The sequence below is a fragment of the Schistocerca piceifrons genome, chromosome 11 (assembly GCF_021461385.2).
Source record: "Schistocerca piceifrons isolate TAMUIC-IGC-003096 chromosome 11, iqSchPice1.1, whole genome shotgun sequence".
Lineage (NCBI taxonomy): Eukaryota > Metazoa > Arthropoda > Insecta > Orthoptera > Acrididae > Schistocerca > Schistocerca piceifrons.
The window spans coordinates 162,744,488-162,762,979 of record NC_060148.1 but is presented as its reverse complement, the minus strand read 5'-3'; the positions used below and the strand labels follow the sequence as shown (position 1 = coordinate 162,762,979).

At 43.0% G+C, this 18,492-nt stretch overlaps 1 protein-coding gene across 1 annotated transcript in view; it reads left to right on the top strand.

The window, feature by feature from the left end:
* The window catches only part of LOC124719857, a 110,463-nt gene that overhangs the window by 24,175 nt on the left and 67,796 nt on the right, over positions 1–18,492 (top strand). The window contains exon 3 of the mRNA XM_047245041.1: positions 4,873–4,935. Coding sequence (XP_047100997.1) covers positions 4,873–4,935 — 63 coding nt within the window. The remainder of the gene's footprint in view (positions 1–4,872; positions 4,936–18,492) is intronic.

Below are 18,492 nucleotides of genomic sequence, written 5' to 3'. Positions count from 1 at the left end.
CAACTTAACCTCTACTGGACCAAGGTGACTGAGCTGAAATGGCGAATATTGTGGTAACACACTATGAACTCTTGTGGCAACCTGACAGGAGCACAACTGGAATTTTTCAGCTGGGTTAAATTTAAAATAAACAAACCTGCGTTGACAAACTAACACAAACCCACTACCACTTACAAAACACACCCCAAAATTAAGTTTACTGAAAAATTTTTCATTACTATCCACTTCATAGGCCAAGAAAATTTTCCAGTACTCAGTTTTGCCAATCAGAGGCAACATCTGCCCAGTGAGAGCTTGACATTGGGAGGATGGATGCAAATGAGGCAGTTCACAGGTATTGTGGAACTCCAAATACCACAGATTATCTAAATGAGAAACTGAACTACCAGAGCTGAGGAGTGTGTACACTGGTTCCTGGATAAGTTATACCCAAAGGTAAGGCAGGCATTCCCCTACCTTGGACTTGGCACAGAGACAGCACTTTGGCAGTAGAACACTACCATGCCTCTTCCATTCCTTGTGATGCCAGCTGTTTGACTCTCCTTCCATGGAACCAGACATTGCTATACAAAATGCCCCTCTTTGTTACACTGGAAACAAATCCTACGCTTGTTCCATATGGGTGGTCCCCTTTTAAATTGCCCAGAATCTTGATTCCCATCCTGATAATGACACTTAAACCCCATCACTGCTGGTCTGCAAAATTCAAGCTTCATAGCAGACACCAAATCCTGTAAGTCAGTAAAAGATGTGCATTTATTAGTGAAGGTAATCCATGAACGGTCCTGTGGCTGCATTTTTTCTAATATAATATTGAGTATTTGTATCTCTGTGACTTGCAATTCCAAGAATGAAATGACCATATGCATTCATCTGTGTACCTATTGAAAGGTTCATGAGGAAACTGCACTAGCCAAAATGTTCATGCTTGAGCAGCCTCTAAATATGAGGTGAAATGTCAGCCCAGTAATTGATTCCCACAACTCCCTCAATGTTGCACTTCCATGTAAAATTGAACTGAAAACATGACTTAACACAGGGGGTACAATGCCTGATGAACAACATTATTGGAGATGGCCAAAGTGTCAGCATCAAACATAAATTTGGTGATCCACTGGATGGACTTCACCTGTCTTTAAATTCTAAATTGAAAGTTCCATTATAGCTAGATGCAGTAACATATTTGGTAAGGTAATTTCCCAAATGAATTCACTTCTCTTCCTTAAAGGTGTCTGTAGCATTACTACTACTTACAGCAGTTATCTGTTGGTGGGAGAATCTTGTTCTCCACCTATTGCTCGTAATTTGTCTAAATCAAGGTGGCTGACCCCACTTAGCAAATCGTGCACCTGCCCCTTTAACTCCAGATCTAATGTAACTTGCTCAGGATAGAGATTACATAGTGGAATACCACACAAGTGATTGTCCCATTGGCTCTATTGTGTCTGGATTGTATGTATTTGCTTATGGTGGGGCTGACTACTTTCTAAACACTCTACATTCTGACACAAGGTTGTCATGGTCGGAGCTCAGTCAGCTAGTGCAACATATATCTCTCCGGTGCAGTTGGTACTAATCACCAAGGGGTTGTCCACACCGGCATGCAGACGAGCCACAAGTTCTGCCACACTGCCCTTACTACATGGAAGCTGACATACTTTTAATTCATAGATAAACTGTTGCTTCTTCAATAACGACAAATTGAGACAGTCATGGGGTCCCGTGTTCAGCAGTGGATACCTACAAACGCACACCTCATGGTGAAAGACAGTATGAGGATAACCTCCCCCTTTAGTTCCAGGAAAATAACCATCCTCCATTACCAACCAAACATCCAGCAGGAAAAAGGGAAATTAAGTGGAACGACTGGATGGATTGGAGTTCACATGCATCTCCATTGTTTATTAAAATGTTTTTATTTAAGAAAAATAACTAAAATCAGATACATTAGCAGGATTACAAACAACACTCTGAAGTTTCAAATTTAAGACATTACACACCTTAGTTTAGTGACAATTTAAATAAGGCAATAGTTAAAGACAAAAGCTGTGTCTGACACCAGTTCTTAGATTTGAGATTCAAAATTTCCATCTTCACAAACCGCAACTCAGAAAATGCTTCAACAAATGGACAGATAATTATTTGGAAACAGATGGCTCTTTAAGACAACACAGGAGCATAACTCATCTCAAAGGTTAAAACTGAATAGCTATACTGGAAGACAGAGCAATTTATAGCTGCCTCGGGACCACTGGAAAAAGGAAATTCTTAAAATACACCTCAAAGTGCATCTAGATAGTTTAATAAAGTAAACAGGTGCACTGATTTCTGGAGCTGCCTTCAGCAGACAGGACAAGTTGCTTTAAATCTTGCCCCCAAATGAGCAGTTAACTCATTAACTGAAATTAGTGTGCACAGATTGATATAACTGGCTTCAGACACAGTGAAAATTCTATTAAGGTGTACCGTAGAAGATGCGTAAGTGATTCAGTAAGTGTATGTGCATGCATAGGAGCTCAAGAATGCCCTTTAAAAAGGAAAACCAGTAATTAGTACGCAGAACCAACTTTTAGCAGTAAATAAATAAAAAGGTGAGGAAAGGTCACCCCCATGACAACTTTAAAATAACAAACAGTTGGACAATTAAATCTATAAAGCAGTAACTAGCCCTGAGATGGAATAAATTTCTTTCACTCTCCTGCTCACAAATGGCCAGTGAACAAACACACAAAAAGTGTTCCGAGCTCAGTAAGACTTAGTTTTACACACTTTTTCTTGTTCCAGCCTGTGAGCCTCAAATGTGCCAACAGGCTATATTTTCACAAGTCTGGATGACATCCAAATATGACGATTCCCATAGAGCTGATCAGCATGTGGCCATTCTAACAGTGCTCAGCAGTATGTACAAGAAGAGCACTCATCCCATCAAACCCCCAAACATGAAAATGTACAAAATTTTAGTACACATTTCAAATAGTAATTTACATAACTTGAGTGAAAGCAGTCCATCGGTAGCTGGCAGTGGTGCATTCCATGAGGCTGATGTACAAAGGCAGTGTTAACAGCCACAGTATGATGAGCAGGCCCTAAGAGTCCAGGTCCTAAACAGTCAGTGTGTCACAACAGTAGAAAACTGGAGCAGACTAAGGGAGCATCTAAATTCCACTGTCATTCTCACTTAATACAACCACATGACCACAGTAGTTGCACAGATCAATGGACTTGTCATATGATTCTCATCAAAAACTTAGTCTAAGGCTAAACATGGTCACACTTAAAATGGTGTTCAGGATTACCAAATCATAGAATCCACTGCTGAACATGAGGAATTGAATAGCAATAAGAAACTTGTCTGGTTGTGGGACATTACCCTAACCCCTTCCAAGGCAATGCCACAAAGTATTAAGTCGTGCAACACAATCTAAATCAAGCAGTTTTGTGGATGAGAAAGGTCCTTGCATAATGTGACTTCCACAGAGAACAACCAACAGCAAATACAGATAGCCAAGACCACACCAATGTTCCATCTTTTGTTAACGCTTGAGCCTGCAACTATTAACTACCAGTCACTCCAGTCTATCAATTTCAGATGAATGCCAGATACTGTCGATGTACCCTGCGCGGCTGCACCATACCCCATGGCACCACAAGCTCCAAGGAAAAGAAATGACATACACCAGGTGCGGGACAGGAAGTCAGAGGGAGCCTGTCATGGCTCAGATAGTAATAATAATAAAATCATATTATCGTTATTTGTACTAGTATGTTAGTATTATTGTAGGCAGTTAAATAATAGAAAGATCAATTAATAACATGATGTTGCTGTATTCTATCTCCTGCCCAGGATCTCTCTTCAAGGCATCCTCTTCGCATACACCATGTTGCTTCATTATTATTTTGTTGATATGCTCTTTCTGAAAGTTAAGTGGTCCACTTTATTTCTATCAGTAAGGTGACTTCCAATCAAAAATTATTCTTTGGCTGCTAATTATCTAACATCCTCAACAGATGTTATCAGTTTAATGATTTTCTTCTTATGCTATCACTGTTTCATTTGTTCTCATTCCAGCACTTACTTCAACATTGCAGGTTTTTCCGTCTTGATATGCTGGTGCTGCTCCATAAGTAATCTTTCTAGAACTTTGTCTTCTTTTGAGATCAGCAAGTAAAACCCATAGTTCCGATCCATAGAATAGGGCTGGTTCAGCCTGTCTGTAGCCTACGCTCTTTTTTTTTTTACTGTTAGAAATGTACTTGTCCCACCAAAAGGAATTAATGAAGTTAGAAAAGTAGTAAGTAGTGTGCCAAGGTAGGGTGTGTGTGTTTTTTAATAATTTTATCATAAATAAGCATTCTGTGAAACAAACAGTTTTGATGTAACTGTTCCAGACATTTTATGATTCTGATCGTAATAGTAGTAGGAGTGATGTGGCACTTCACAGTCCAGCTCCTGCTTCCCCACACAGTTGATGTACACTGTATTGTGTCGTTTGATATGAACAACATTGATTTCATTGTTTGAGGTAGTAGCTGTGTTATTTTATTTGATTACACTACCATTATATGCATATGAAGATAATGAAGCTAGATAATATGATTGAAAACAATGGCATAGGAAGAAGGCTGAAGTTGAAGATCGTAATGAATTATCAAAGGTGTTGTCATTAATCAGTCTTAAAATTTTTTGCTGCCTCCCATTGAAATACACCATAGTGAACTCGTCACCAAGAATTTCGAACTCAGAAGATAACAATTAACCAGAACTACTATTTAGTTGTTAGCAAGTATATGTATATGTTATACATTTTATATAATATGGGAGGACTGTGACTGTTTAAATGTATTAATTACAGATTGTTATTTTTACCACAGGCCCAAGTTTACCCATTCAGCATGAATGTAAAAGAAGAGTTGGAGGAGGGTGCAAATAAAGAGGTAATTATAGAATTTATATGACCACATGGAATTAATCATTGCTGAGTTGTGGTGAAAATAATGAGATGGTTGTCAATTGTGTGTGTATTCACTTTAGCAGTCCTGTGTTTACTTTAAGGTAAAGATGACAAGACTTAAGGTATTATAGTATGCCACAGGTTGGAAATGAGGAAACAGGTGAAGTAGAACATTTTGTTACAGTATACCCATATGGATTTAAACATTGCCTTTGAGCAGGTGAAGTAGTTTAGCTTGTGAGTTCGTAGAATTGCTTCTTTACATTATAAGCACAAATAAGAATTACGTGAGATTGCATTGATGAAGTTATATGAAAATTGGTACCAAGTCCCAAGTTTCAAGCTATGGTTTCCTGTTTTAATGAGTAGTTCTCTTCATGGTTCCATGTATTTGAACTCCAGCATTGTATGTTTTTATTTGCCATGCGATACTGCTGTGACAGTTACAGAATTATTCTAGGAAAACCTACACAAAGTAGTGCAGAAAAGGTAGGTGATCATAACCTACTGAGTAGAGACTAAGACGTCTGTGCATACACTGCAGGTGTTGCGGCCAGGCAGTCTTGTGAAGTACTTTTGAGTAGTTTTCTGAAAGCTGTGATAAGCTGCTAGTATAGTAGCCGACACAAAATTACGATACTTTAGACCTTGTAACTATGAACAGGCATGTCCTTACAGACGGTATTAGTGCACAGAGGGGTTAGTGATCATGATGCCAGTGCAACAATAGTAAATGAAATTACTGAATCTTTCAAGGAGGCTAGTTGAATAGATTTGCTAGAAAGAGCAGGGCTAGTAGTTGTTAGCATCCCATGTAGGCAATGAGTGAATATCATTTACTTCCAGTATAATTTACATAGAGAAATATTTGCAAATGTTAAATGGTCTGTAAATCACACACTGAAAAAGTATATGGTAAGTAATTGAATTACAGACAGAAAAGACCCACATGACAAAGTGTAGTTAGCAAATTCAGTTACACAAAAAATGTTGCTGAACTGGCCCCTCTCTGCCATCCGAATTGTTCATTTATGGAACAGTGGTTTGTCGCATGTATAGAAAAAGACAGAGGTCAGTCCAGTTTGTTAGAAAAGTCACATTAAATATGTGCAAAACTACAGACATACCTAGTTGGTGTAAAAATCTTCTTGAATGATTTTGTGATTCTGTATGATGGTTCTTGAAAAAAAAAATTCATCTGCAAGAATGAAAATGGATCCCATAACTACTGGTCATGTGAAACTATTGAGTCTGCTTATTCACAGTGCTGCCACAATGTAGTCAGCCTGTAAAATGATACCATAGTTCTGAAGCAGTATCTGCGGGAAAGCTAGCAAAGTTGATGTGCCTTTCAATGACACAGCCCTTCTGCTATGCAGTTAGTCATTTCTTTATGCCTTAAATTACACGAAAACAGTAAGATACATTAGAACTGAATGGTACAAATTGATAGGTGTGAAGTACCTGCCATTGCCCGGTACCTTCTCTTGTGCTGGTGTCCAACAGTCATAGCTAACACACAAAACATATGGAATGAAAATGAATGTTTGCATAACAGCCTACTTATCTGTGGCAAAAAGTATTTTAACTATAGTTATATGTTGGCAATATAAAAATATGATAGTCTGAGAATCGTACTTTCACTACTGTTTGGGCTTTACCACCAATAGCATAGGCTTTCATTTATTGCACAAATTTCATCCATATTCATTCTTGCCCTTTGTCTCCTCTCCACTCTTCTGATGCTACCATACCAGAGGTGTGTAATTGTTTTTTCAGTGTACATTCCATGGCTTGCTAAATATTTCAAGGGTTTCTGCTCAAGGTTTCAGCCAGCTTTGTTCCAAGAGTATTTTGAAGATGACAATTTTCTTGGAGGGCATTACATTCAGGAACTACAAATACATCAAGAATTTACTGTTCAATATTTTGATGGTAGTATGGTCTTTACTTTTTATTCAGTCTGTTTTCTGTATCTCCGCACTGTCTAGTGTGCATTCATCAGAGGACCTCAAACTATTGCCTAGCCTAAAAGAGCTTGCTTTGTGTAGTGCATCCCAGACCCATCAAGTATTCCTCCAATTCTCCACACATGTCTAGCAGTCTGCAGTCGGGACAGTCAAAGAATCGATGAAGCCTTTGGTTTAGACCCTCCGCTCACTTCAAACCAAAGGACTTGAACCAATTCTGGAAATGCTGATACAAACTGTGTACTGCAAGCACTCCATGTGTGGCTCAGGGGCTGTTCGCCATTTGTGCTACTTGTCCATATAAACTGAAGATCACATCAGAACCCAGATGACAGGCATTATTGGTGCCAACATGAGCCACAACTTGGAGACAGCCGCACCCTGCATGTTTGATAGCCACAGGCAGGACATTCTCCACATCTCGGATGAGGCTCCCTGGCAGACATATTCAGTACAAGTAGGATTCATTTCCAGTCCTGGACACCATTTCCCTAAGGAGTTCCATAATGAATTTAATGTTGGAGCTCCTGATTAACAAGCAATTCCCTCCCCACTTGTTGCTGTTTGGACCCTGGTGAATGAACACCTGCCAGTCCACTCACAGGATCAGTGGGTGAGGCCAGCCTTCATATTCACTCTCTGCTTCAGTGCTAACAGTTACCACCCATCCCTCACCATTTGATGAGGATAACTCGGCCACATTAGGTACACCACAAGGTGTCTTGACAGCAGAGCCATTGGGCAAAAAGGTGGCACCTTAGGCATCCCATCTGACTTGTCAGATTCTTGGCCACTGCTACTACAGTAGGCAGCAGCCTGAATGCTGCTGAACATGGCAAAAAGCATCTTCAGCTGCTCTTTAGCTGAGGTCAGCTCCTCCATCTGCACAGAGCGTGCACACGTTATTTCCATTCCAGCACTACTATTCAAGACTTAACTATAAAACACACAGAGAAAGCAATATTGCTAACTTGCTATTGTTCTGACGTTTCACCAGTGGAGGCTAATGCATTACTGCACTGTGTAGTTGTTCATTCAAAAGAATTAAGCTATGTAACAGACCGCGTATACACTTTAAAGTTACTAAAATATGGGATTGCACCTTTTGACTACAAAGACATGGAAGGAATGTAATCAAAAAAGAGAGGGGGAGGAGGAGGGGGAGGAAAGCGCTATATATGTATCTTGATTCTGAAACAACAGCAATTAAATTACGGTGTTGTTAGCAGTCGAATAAAGTGCTCGCTTAATCTTTGTTTTAAGTAACGGTAACGTAAGGCATACATGCTAATTGGTTTTGATTGCTATGGGTGTAGTTTCAGCCAGAATTTGGGTGCTCAATAATGCTACATTCAAGGAGCAGAGATTTTTGACTAAACGAGGTCATGAAAGGTTAGCCATAAGTAAAGTTACATATTTTTGGTTAAACATAAATGGAAGGAGTCACTATCACTGCAAAATAAAGTTTTATTCATATCCAATCTTCACACATCAAATATGCATGTGTTGTCTATTCTTTTGAACATGTTCAAGGGGACAGACAGTATTTTGATCCTGCAGCCACAATGACTGAGGGGACAAAGGAAGTAGAGACTTGGGTTGTCTGTGGGCATTAATTTACATAAATGGGGAGGGTTGCTAGACACTGTAAAGAACGATACTACTACTTCAATAGTACCAGGTGAGTTTCTCACACTTGTAACTTCGCAGCTGCAAGAGGCAGTGAGGTTGAACTGATCTGATGACTTCGATATGGTGCTACTTCCACGTTGATAGCTTTCTTTTTTATTGTAGCCACAGCTCCTTTTGATTCTGACATATTAACTGAACAACCGTCACAGCCTATACCCACACAGTTCCGCAGGGACAGAGAAAAGCTTCCCATTCTCCTTAGAATTGTAGTACCTATACTTCACCAGTAACGCTACGCTCTTCATCTTGACACACTTGAGGTTCATCGTCTTCCACTACAATCCTTGTCTTTAATGATGTCAATGAAACTCAAAAATCTTTTGTGCGATTTGCCATCACCATCAACATATCTTGCAGCTAAACTCAGTTGGGGAGTGTGTTCTATGTCCGTAGCGTCATCGAAGATTATGCTGTAATAATGACAATCTTCGATTTCCTCCAGTAATCTCGATAACATCACTGTTTCACAGCATGAATTAAGTTCCTTACACGATGTTTTACGTATGTAAGTGGCATTTGCTTTATTGGTCTCAAAGTGATGGTTTAGTTGCAACTCTCCAACGTCAGTTCTAAATCTTACAAGAGCTCTAAAGTTTCCCGTGTTACTCACTATACTTTCACGATCATTATCGTTTTCTAATAGACTCCCATCATCTGTATGACCACGCAGGGGAATATTTTGCTTTCCATGAAATATGTTTGTTTTTATTATAGGTACAAGATGATCTCTGTTTTCTCTAATGGATTTATGGCATGAAGTTTGCGTTCCTAGTGTAGCAATTTAATTTTGCATCTGTTGATGCTCCAACATGGTACTTTAGTTGAGAGTGAGTCTCAAGGTCACCATCTTTAGCAGTAAGTTTGGCAAACTTTGTTAGTGGTTCAGTCACAAGTTTTTTGGCGATAATGGATTTCTTTCCTCCAGCCATTTTATTATTCACAAAAAGTGAACAGTTAATGCAACGATGTCCCTTTTTAACTTGGGAGAACACCAGCCATGGTACTGTTTAAAATGATTATCATGCACTTGTCTAGATTCAATCCGCCCTTCCTTGTTGTGCTTAGACCTAGGAAAGACAACCGTTTGCAGGTTTCCTTGGAGCTGTGAGAAGCTTGTGTTTTATATCATCAGTAATATCCTGATGGTGATACATCCTATTAATTGCCAATATCTGTGTGATTAAAGGAATTGGTCGATGAACTTCGTTGAGGCACTTTCGACGAAATGCTGGGCTCCGCTTTTACATCTGATGGGGTTTTTGCGGCTGAATGGTGACTAGAATCATCAGATGTTTCTACTTTTTTTTCTTTATTACATAGCAATCCATTTTATTATATTGTTATGATGTAGGTAAATTAGATGCAAATTATTCTCGAATAAACGCTTTATTCGCAATGAAAAATGCAACACAGGTACACTTAGCACTAAAACACTCTCCTCCATGTTCCCCATATTTCTAATATCACTAAGCACAATGCTGACTGAAGTCTGCGGTAATAACCAATAATGCAGTTGGTCACTTTTTATCACTTCCATGTTATCGCGAAGATTGTAGCTTTCAAACTGACTACCTGGCAGTAACTCTGCTTCTCATATGTGGCTCGGTTGTTTTGAGAACATTCACTGCCAGAGTGTCAAATGTACTTTTGTCCACTTGTAAGTCACACTGGTGATGTCCCCCCCCCCCCTGCTGTCCCTCTGAGCTAAGTTTTCAACAGGTGCTTGTCTGTCACATTGCAGTGGCAGCTACAGCAGGGTTAAGATGAACTACGAAATTAGTAAATGAGTGCAAGGCTTTCACATTCCCACAAACAAGGAAAGGCTAAATACAGATACAGATAGAGAAAAGCTTACAATATTGGTTTCCACACAGAAAGATACAGTAAAAGGAAATTAACACAAATATATTTATGCACCTGCTAACACTGCAACTGCAGAAGTGCTGTATTTTTTCTGCTTACATTGTATCACGCAATTAGTTTTCTTTTTCAGCAAATGCCATGAAAATCTTTCAGTTGAGTGGTCCAAAAACAGAATTTGTTATGCCACTGCTTTTATAGGGACACATTTGAGATACTGGATATGGTGGATGCAGGGAAAGTTCTTCTAACAGGTAGGAGATTTCAGAAAAATCATGGAAGAACAAATAGGGATGTAACAAGAGGAAAATTGCTGTAATCTTAACTTTGATGGCTTGCATAGATATTCACTGACAGCTATAAGTGTACTAAGAGTGTGACTGCATCATTCCACCATTTGACTAGTCCAAGTGGAGAGTAAACCAGCTGTGAATTTGTACTCTACTGCACATAAAACAAGTGGTCACTGCTTTTTACATCAAAGGCCATTCCTTGTACCTGTTCATTATCATGGAAAATTTGTCTTTAGTTTTGGGTTCCTAGGACAATGACAGTGGGTGTCCAGATGGAATATGTGAGTTGTTTTCTGTGACTTCTGAAGATTTGCTAGTGGTGCAAGCAAAATGATTATATTTATTTGTAAAGATTTAGGACAAATTCACAATTACATTCAATTGTAAGAGAATTAAATTTGTAACTTACATAGCATCCATAATTCACCACATCACTACCGTGACTGTGACACTGGAAAGAAGCAGAAATTTGTCATGATATCTTACATGTCTTACGTTTTGTACAATAATGATATGGCATTGTTTTTCAGAATGAAGGAGGTCTTATTTAAGGAAAACTAGTGGACTTCTTGGCTTCACCTGGGTATGCATGTACTCCAATTCTAACCTCCTCGACCGCCATTACCTTTCACTCCATGTCCCCCCTCCCCCCCCCCCCTCCCCGCCAGGGCCTTTTAGGCTGAAAAGGTCAAGGTGTTGGTATACTGATGTGATGTGAAATCGTAGATCTCTTCCCTCCCCTCCCTGTGGTGCTTAAAGTGCTGGAATTTGGGCACATCTTTGCATTGCATCACTAACCTCATCTGTAGAGACTGTGGATGAGTATCGCCTGCAAATGCCCCGTGTGCCTCTCCCCCCATCTGTGTCGACTGTGGAAAGCACCATACTTTGTGCTCACCAGATTACACTGTTTTCTAGAGAGGGAAGAAGGAACAAGAATACAAGACTCGGGACGAACCAACTGACAAAGAGGCCAAAAGGACGTGCAAGCATTTGCCCCCAGCATGTACACAATGTCATATGCTACAGCTACAAAGACATTTCCACTTTGCTGGTGGTACTCTTGCCTGTTACTCTTTCTGTAGTGGGCCTTCAAGGCCACTGAACCATCCCTGCCCCCCTGATCATTTGGGGGATCCCCTTTTGCTGCTTTTTCCACACCTGCTTTGGGAGTGATAGCTTTCCATCCACCTGGGGCATTTGTCCCCACCTCCCAGCCTGAGATGAATAAGCTTCTTCTGGCTTCTCTTGCCAGGAAGGTGTCCTTGGGGACACTTCCTTCCCTGGGTTGTACTTATCAACTGGACACCAGCAAGTGGCTGAAAGAACCACAAACTGTTGGTTGCACTGCTTCATGCTCATCTTTGCCTGAAACTGGTTCAGAGAAGCCCTTGGTATCATCGAAATTCTGTAAGGAGAGAAAAGACAAGAAAAGTGTTTAGAGGAGGAGGACCTTCCAGTGGGCCCCCCATACTAGCAGATCTGACCTGTTCAACTCCTGTGGCCAAGGCAGAGATTCCAGCAACCCCTGAGACCCTAGTTTGAACCACACAATGGTACTCAGAAAGGAGTTCGCATATATGTTTTGGATACACTGTATACCAAACTTTTGCCTCTTGTTACAGCTTTGAAGGCTGTGGCTGTTCATGTAAGAGCATTTCGGCATAGTAGTATCTGCAGTGTGTACCTCCCTCCTGATGATAAAGCATCTCATGAGATATTGTTTGCATTGGTTTCTCAGCTCCCCCATCTTTCCTAATCTTGGGCAATTTCAATACATATAACCCTTTGTGAGCTTTAACCATGATCACTGGCCATCATAAGGACCTTAGAGGCTGACTGGCACAACTTTCTTTGCCTCTTAAATACTGATACCCCCCTCACATTTTGACATGGCACACGAAGTTTCTTGGTCATTAACCTTTTTATTTGCAGCCCTTGGTTTCTCCCATCCATCCACTGGGGAGTTCATGACAACCTGTGTGGTATTGACCAATCCACAATTTCCTGTCCCTCCCCCAGCATCATTGCCCTGGATGCATGCCCAGATGGGCTCTCAACATGGGTGACTGGAGTGCTTTTGCCTTTGCTGTCGGCCTGCTCTCCCCGCCGCATGGAGGCATCAACAAGGAAGCCCAGAATATGATTACAGCCTTTCATTTGCCAGCTGATTTAGCAATCCTCTGTTCCTCGGGCCAGCTCTGACAACAGAGTACCTTACCCCAGGGCGTCTAGAACTCTTTCGTGGATACGTGCGTGGCGAGCACGGGGCCCCGAGCTAGAATCAGTTCTCCTTCCTTTCCGCGCTGCACTACCCCCTTCCCCATCCCCGATCCTTCTCCCCCCCCCCTTTACCTCCCCTTCACACTCCCTCTTCTTGGGAGTAATGTATCGAGCTTTCGTCCGGAGATGGACATTTGAAAACTCCAGAATCCTGTTTCCTTTGTTTTTCTCTATCATCACACTTTTTTCCTGTATTGGTCTTTCCCTACGTTCACTCTTCTCTTTGCTTTCATGCACTTCTATCTCTGCCTCATTCTCCTTGCCCTATTCTCCTTGTCCTCTTCTCCGAATCTTATTCTCCGCTTCGGCGTTTGAGATTCTCTCTCTCTCTCTCTCTCTCTCTCTCTCTCTCTCTCTTTCTCTCTCTCTTCTTTCCTCGCTGTGCGTGTCTGAAGGCCGACCCACGCGTTTCACGCATGGCTGGTGACAGGGTAACGCGTAATTCCCTGCCCTGGGTAAACATGGAAGGCACGCACGTACCCCCTGGTAAAGGACAGGCCTAGGGAGGGGTGATTGTCTGAGCTGTTACCTTCCGAACATGCCAATTGGTCCTTCTGTCCATTTCTCAGGAGGTGTGACCTGAGGTGTGAACAATCACCTAAGGCAGAAGTGCCCTATGAGAGGGGTCCACAAGGAAGGAGTCCACCATCGGAGACACTGGCAATCATGGGGTATTCATCTGCAATAGATTTTTCGTCTTCTTCTTCTTCTTCTTCTTCTTCTTCCCTGTCTTCTGCCCAAAAAAGAAAGCTAGATGTGACTCCTGTTCCAAAAATTCTACCACCAGCACCAAAGTTTCTTGTTGTCACCAGATCTGGCAGTCACGATCTCTCAACAGTCAACCCTTTCGTCCTTCAGAAGGGTGTAGATGCAATTGCAGGACCAGTGAAATCTTGTACTCGGTTGTGCAATGGTACCTTGCTGTTGATGCCAGAGAGAGCCTTCCAGGCCAAAAAATTACTTTGAGCCACTCTCTTACACACATTTCCTGTACGGGTGGAGGCCCACCGCACCTTGAATTCGTCACGTCGCGTGGCGTGGTGTATACCAGGTCAATCGATGAACTAACTGATGAGGAGATCCTGTCTTTCCTCTCTGATCAGGGAGTGACGGTCATCCATCAGGTCATGGAAGGGGGCGACAAGGACCTCATACCGACCCAAACCATATTTCTGACATTTGACAATGTGCAATTACCTTAAGGAATTAAAGCGGGTTATGAGATTGTTTCTGTTCAGCCGTATGTACCCATCCCTACAAGGTGTTACCAATGTCAGCAGTTTAACCATACATTGCAGTCTTGTTCAAATCCAGCTAAATGCGTTACCTGTAGCAGGGACTCCCATGAGGGTGACTGTCCACCTCCATCCCCTCGTTGTACCAATTGTATGGGCGACCATGCTGCCTCCTCTCGTGACTGCCCTGTCTACAAAGATGAGAAAAGTGTACAGGAAATTCGAGTAAAAGAGAAGGTGTCAACCTCAGCTTCTCGCAAGTTGTTCAATAGCAGAAAGCCCACTGTGCTTCCCATTCTCACCTCTCCTAGGCCTACCATGGAGGTAGCTACACAGACATGCGATCTAACATTTAACGATTCGGTCGTCAGGTCGGCCAGTGCTAAGATCGCTCGATCAACGTCTCCTCTTCCTCCCACCAACCCTAAGGCTCAAACATCTGCTACTGCTAAGACGAGGACCTCTAAATTAGATGCTTGAACCTTCAAGAAAGAACCGACACGCGAATTTTTCTTGCGTACACAAACTTCACAGCCATCAACTGTTCTTTCGACAAAACATAATTCTTCAAAGAAGGCTCATAGAAAAGAGTTCGCCATCTTCGCCAGGCCGCACCGCTGGTAGCCGATCATCTGGCCTTTTACCGGCGTAGGAAGCTGCCCCTCCTGACCAGCTCAGGAAGGTGGCAGACGCAACTGTTTAGTTGATGGACCATGACTCACCACCTATCGATTGCAGCAGCAGTGCTCCCTTGAAGCCAGGCCCTCAGTGGCCATCGAGGTGACCCTTTCTTGTTTCTTCTTTTTCTTTTTGTTTTCATAATGGCACTTCTTCAATGGAACATTCGCGGTATTCGGTCCAACCGAGATGAACTAAAATTGCTCCTTCGAATGCACTGCCTGCTTGTCGTAGGTCTCCAAGAAACGAAGTTATGCCCATGCGATTGTATTGACCTGGCACACTATACCTCTGTGTCTTTTGACCTACCCCCTGTGGCAGGTATTCCTGCTGATGGAGGGGTCATGTTGCTGGTTTCGGATGATGTCTACTACGATGCAATCACATTGCACACAGATCTGCAGGCAGTTGCAGTCCTAATTACTCTCCCAACTTTCACATTTCCCATTTGTACTGTTTACACTCCATCATCGTCTGCCTTTACTAAGGCAGACATGATACAACTGATTGCTCAGCTTACTACACCATTTTTGTTGGTTGGAGACTTTAATGCCCACTATCTCCTTTGGGGCTCTCCAGCATCCTGCCCCAGTGGCTCCCTCTTGGCAGACCTTTTCAACCACCTCAATCTAGTCTACTTAAATGCTGGTGCACCTACCTTCCTTTTGGACGCAATGCATACCTATTCCCACTTGGACCTCTCAATATCCACTACCCAACTTGCACATTGGTTTGAGTGGTATGCTATGTCTGACATATACTCAAGCGACCATTTCCTCTGCATAATCCATCTCCTGCATCACACGTTCCACTAGCTGGAACATCTCCAAAGCCGACTGTGGGGCTTTTCACCTCCCTGGCGACCTTCCATGATCAAAACTTCTCCAGCTGCGATAGTCAGGTCGCATACCTCACAGATGTTATTCTCACTGCTGCTAAATATTCCATCCCTTGCACTTCCTCTTCTCCACATCGAGTCCCAGTTCCCTGGTGGACTACAGCATGCAGCGACGCTATTTGTGCTTGGTGACATGCTTTACGCACCTTCCAACGCCACCCTACGAGTGGCGACTGTATCAGTTACAAACGACTCCGTGCACAATGTCTTCGTGTTCTCAAAGAAAGCAAAAAGGCTTGCTGGGTGGCTTTCACCAGCTCATTCAACAGTTTTACTCCTCCTCCAGTTGTCTGGGATGGTCTGCGCTGGCTATCTGGCACCAAGGTCCACTCCCTGATTTCTGGCCTGACTGTAGCGAATGAAGTCCTTGTGGATCCTGAGGATGTCTCAAATGCCTGCGGCCGCTTTTTCACGGAGGTTTCAAGCTCTGCCATTACCACCGTGCCTTCCTCCCCCGAAAGCAAGCAGAGGAGGCACGGCCACCTTCTTTCAAGTCTTTGAATCGTGAAAGTTACAATGCCACCTTCACCTTGCAGGAACTCGAAAGTGCAGTCACCTGGTGCCAACCCTGTGCTCCGGGGCCCGATGGCATCCATATTCAGATGCTGAAGAACCTTTCTCCTGCAGGTAAAGGCTTTCTTCTTCGCGCGTATAATCGCATCTGGACTAAAGGTCATGTTTGCACACGCTGATGTGAAGCAATTGTTGTTCCCATCTCCCTTACCAGCTGCGTCTGCAAGGTATTGGAGTGCATGGTAAATTCTCGATTGGTTTGGCTCCTTGAATCTCAACACATCCATACCAATGTCCAATGTGGCTTTTGTAGGCACCGCTCTGCTGTTGACCAGCTAGTTACCTTGTCGACCTTAATTATGAACAACTTTTTGCGTAAGTGCCAGACGGTTGCTGTGTTCTTCGGTTTGGAGAAGGTTTACGACACCTGTTGGAGGGCAGGCATTCTCCGCGCCATGCACACTTGGGGACTTCATGGTTGCCTCCGTCTTTTTATTAATGTATTTTTAATGGATTGAATGTTCAGAGTATATGTGGGTTCTGTTTTGTCAAATGCCTTTCGCCAGGAGAATGGGGTGCCCCAGGGCTCCATTTTGAGTGTGGGCCTTTTTGCCATAGCTATCAATCAAATAATGGATTGCCTTCCAGCCGACATTTCAGGCTCCCTTTTCGTGGACGACTTTACGATCTACTGCAGCGCTCAGAGAACATGTCTCCTGGAGCACTGTCTTCAGCGTTGTCTAGACCGTCTTTATTCCTGGAGTGTCGCTAACGGTTTCCGTTTTTCTGGTGGGAAAACGGTCTGTATGAACTTCTGGTGTTACAAACAGTTCCTTCCACCATCCTTACATCTCGGTCTCATTGCTCTCCCATTTATGGAGACAACAAAGTTTTTAGGTCTTACATTTGACAGGAACTTTGCTGGTCTCCACATGTCTTACTTGGCTGCTCATTGTACCCATTCCCTAAATGTCCTCAGTGTTTTCGGCAGTATGTCATGGGAAGCAGATCGAATGGTCCTGCTTCCCTTATATCGGTCCATTGTCTGATCAAACCTGGATTATGGGAGCTTTGTATACTCTCCTGCCCGGCCGTCCATCTGACGCCATCTAAACTCTATCCACCATCGAGGGTTACGTCTGGCAACTGGAGCATTCAACACCAGCCCTGTTGAGAGTCCGTGTGCCGAAGCTGCCGAATTACCACTAAACTACCGGTACGATATGTTGCTTTGTCAGTACGCCTGCCGACTGATGTCAATGCCCTACCACCCATCACATTTCTCCTTTTTTGACGACTCTCTCGATTGCCAATACGGGCTGTATGTCTCTGCCCTGTTACCTCCTGGAGTTCACTTTCGTTGCCTGCTTCAGCAACTTGATTTTACCCTCCCTACGACTTTTCGAGTGGCTGAGAGCCCGACGCCACCTCGGCTCCAGGCTCAGGTTCGCATTCACCTTGAACTCAGCTCGCTCCCTAAGGAGAGGACCACAAATTCGGTATACGGCTCGACGTTTGTCGAACTTCGTTCGAGGCTCACTAATAACGTCTTTATGTACAAAGATGGCTCCAAGACTACTGCTGGCGTCAGATGTGCCTTTGTCGTTGGGGCTCATGCCTTTCAATACCGGCTCCTTGACCAGTGTTCAAGCTTTACAGCTGAGCGTTTTGCTGTCTACCAGGCTGTTCAGTATATTTGCCGTGATTGTCTTCCTCCCTATGCCATTTGCTCTGATTCTTTGAGCGCCATTCAGAGTCTCTGTGACCCATATTCGGAACACCCTCCCATGCAACGAATTCAATGGTCCCTTCAGTCCCTTGCTGATACTGGCACTTGTCCCTTTTTTGTGGATTCCTAGCCATGTTGGTGTGCCTGGGAACGAAGCTGCAGATGCTGCGGCCAAGGCTGCTGTCCTCCTGCCTCGGACAGCTTCCTTTTGTGTCCCATCAACTGATGTTAGTGGGGTTCTTTGTCGGCTCGTTTCATCATTGTGGCATGAGGCTTGGTCCTCTCTCCATAAAAATAAGCTTCGGGGCATCAAATCAATCCCAACTGCTTGGACGACCTCGTCATGCGCTTCCTGGCAAGAGGAGGTCATTTTGGCCAAGTTGCTGATA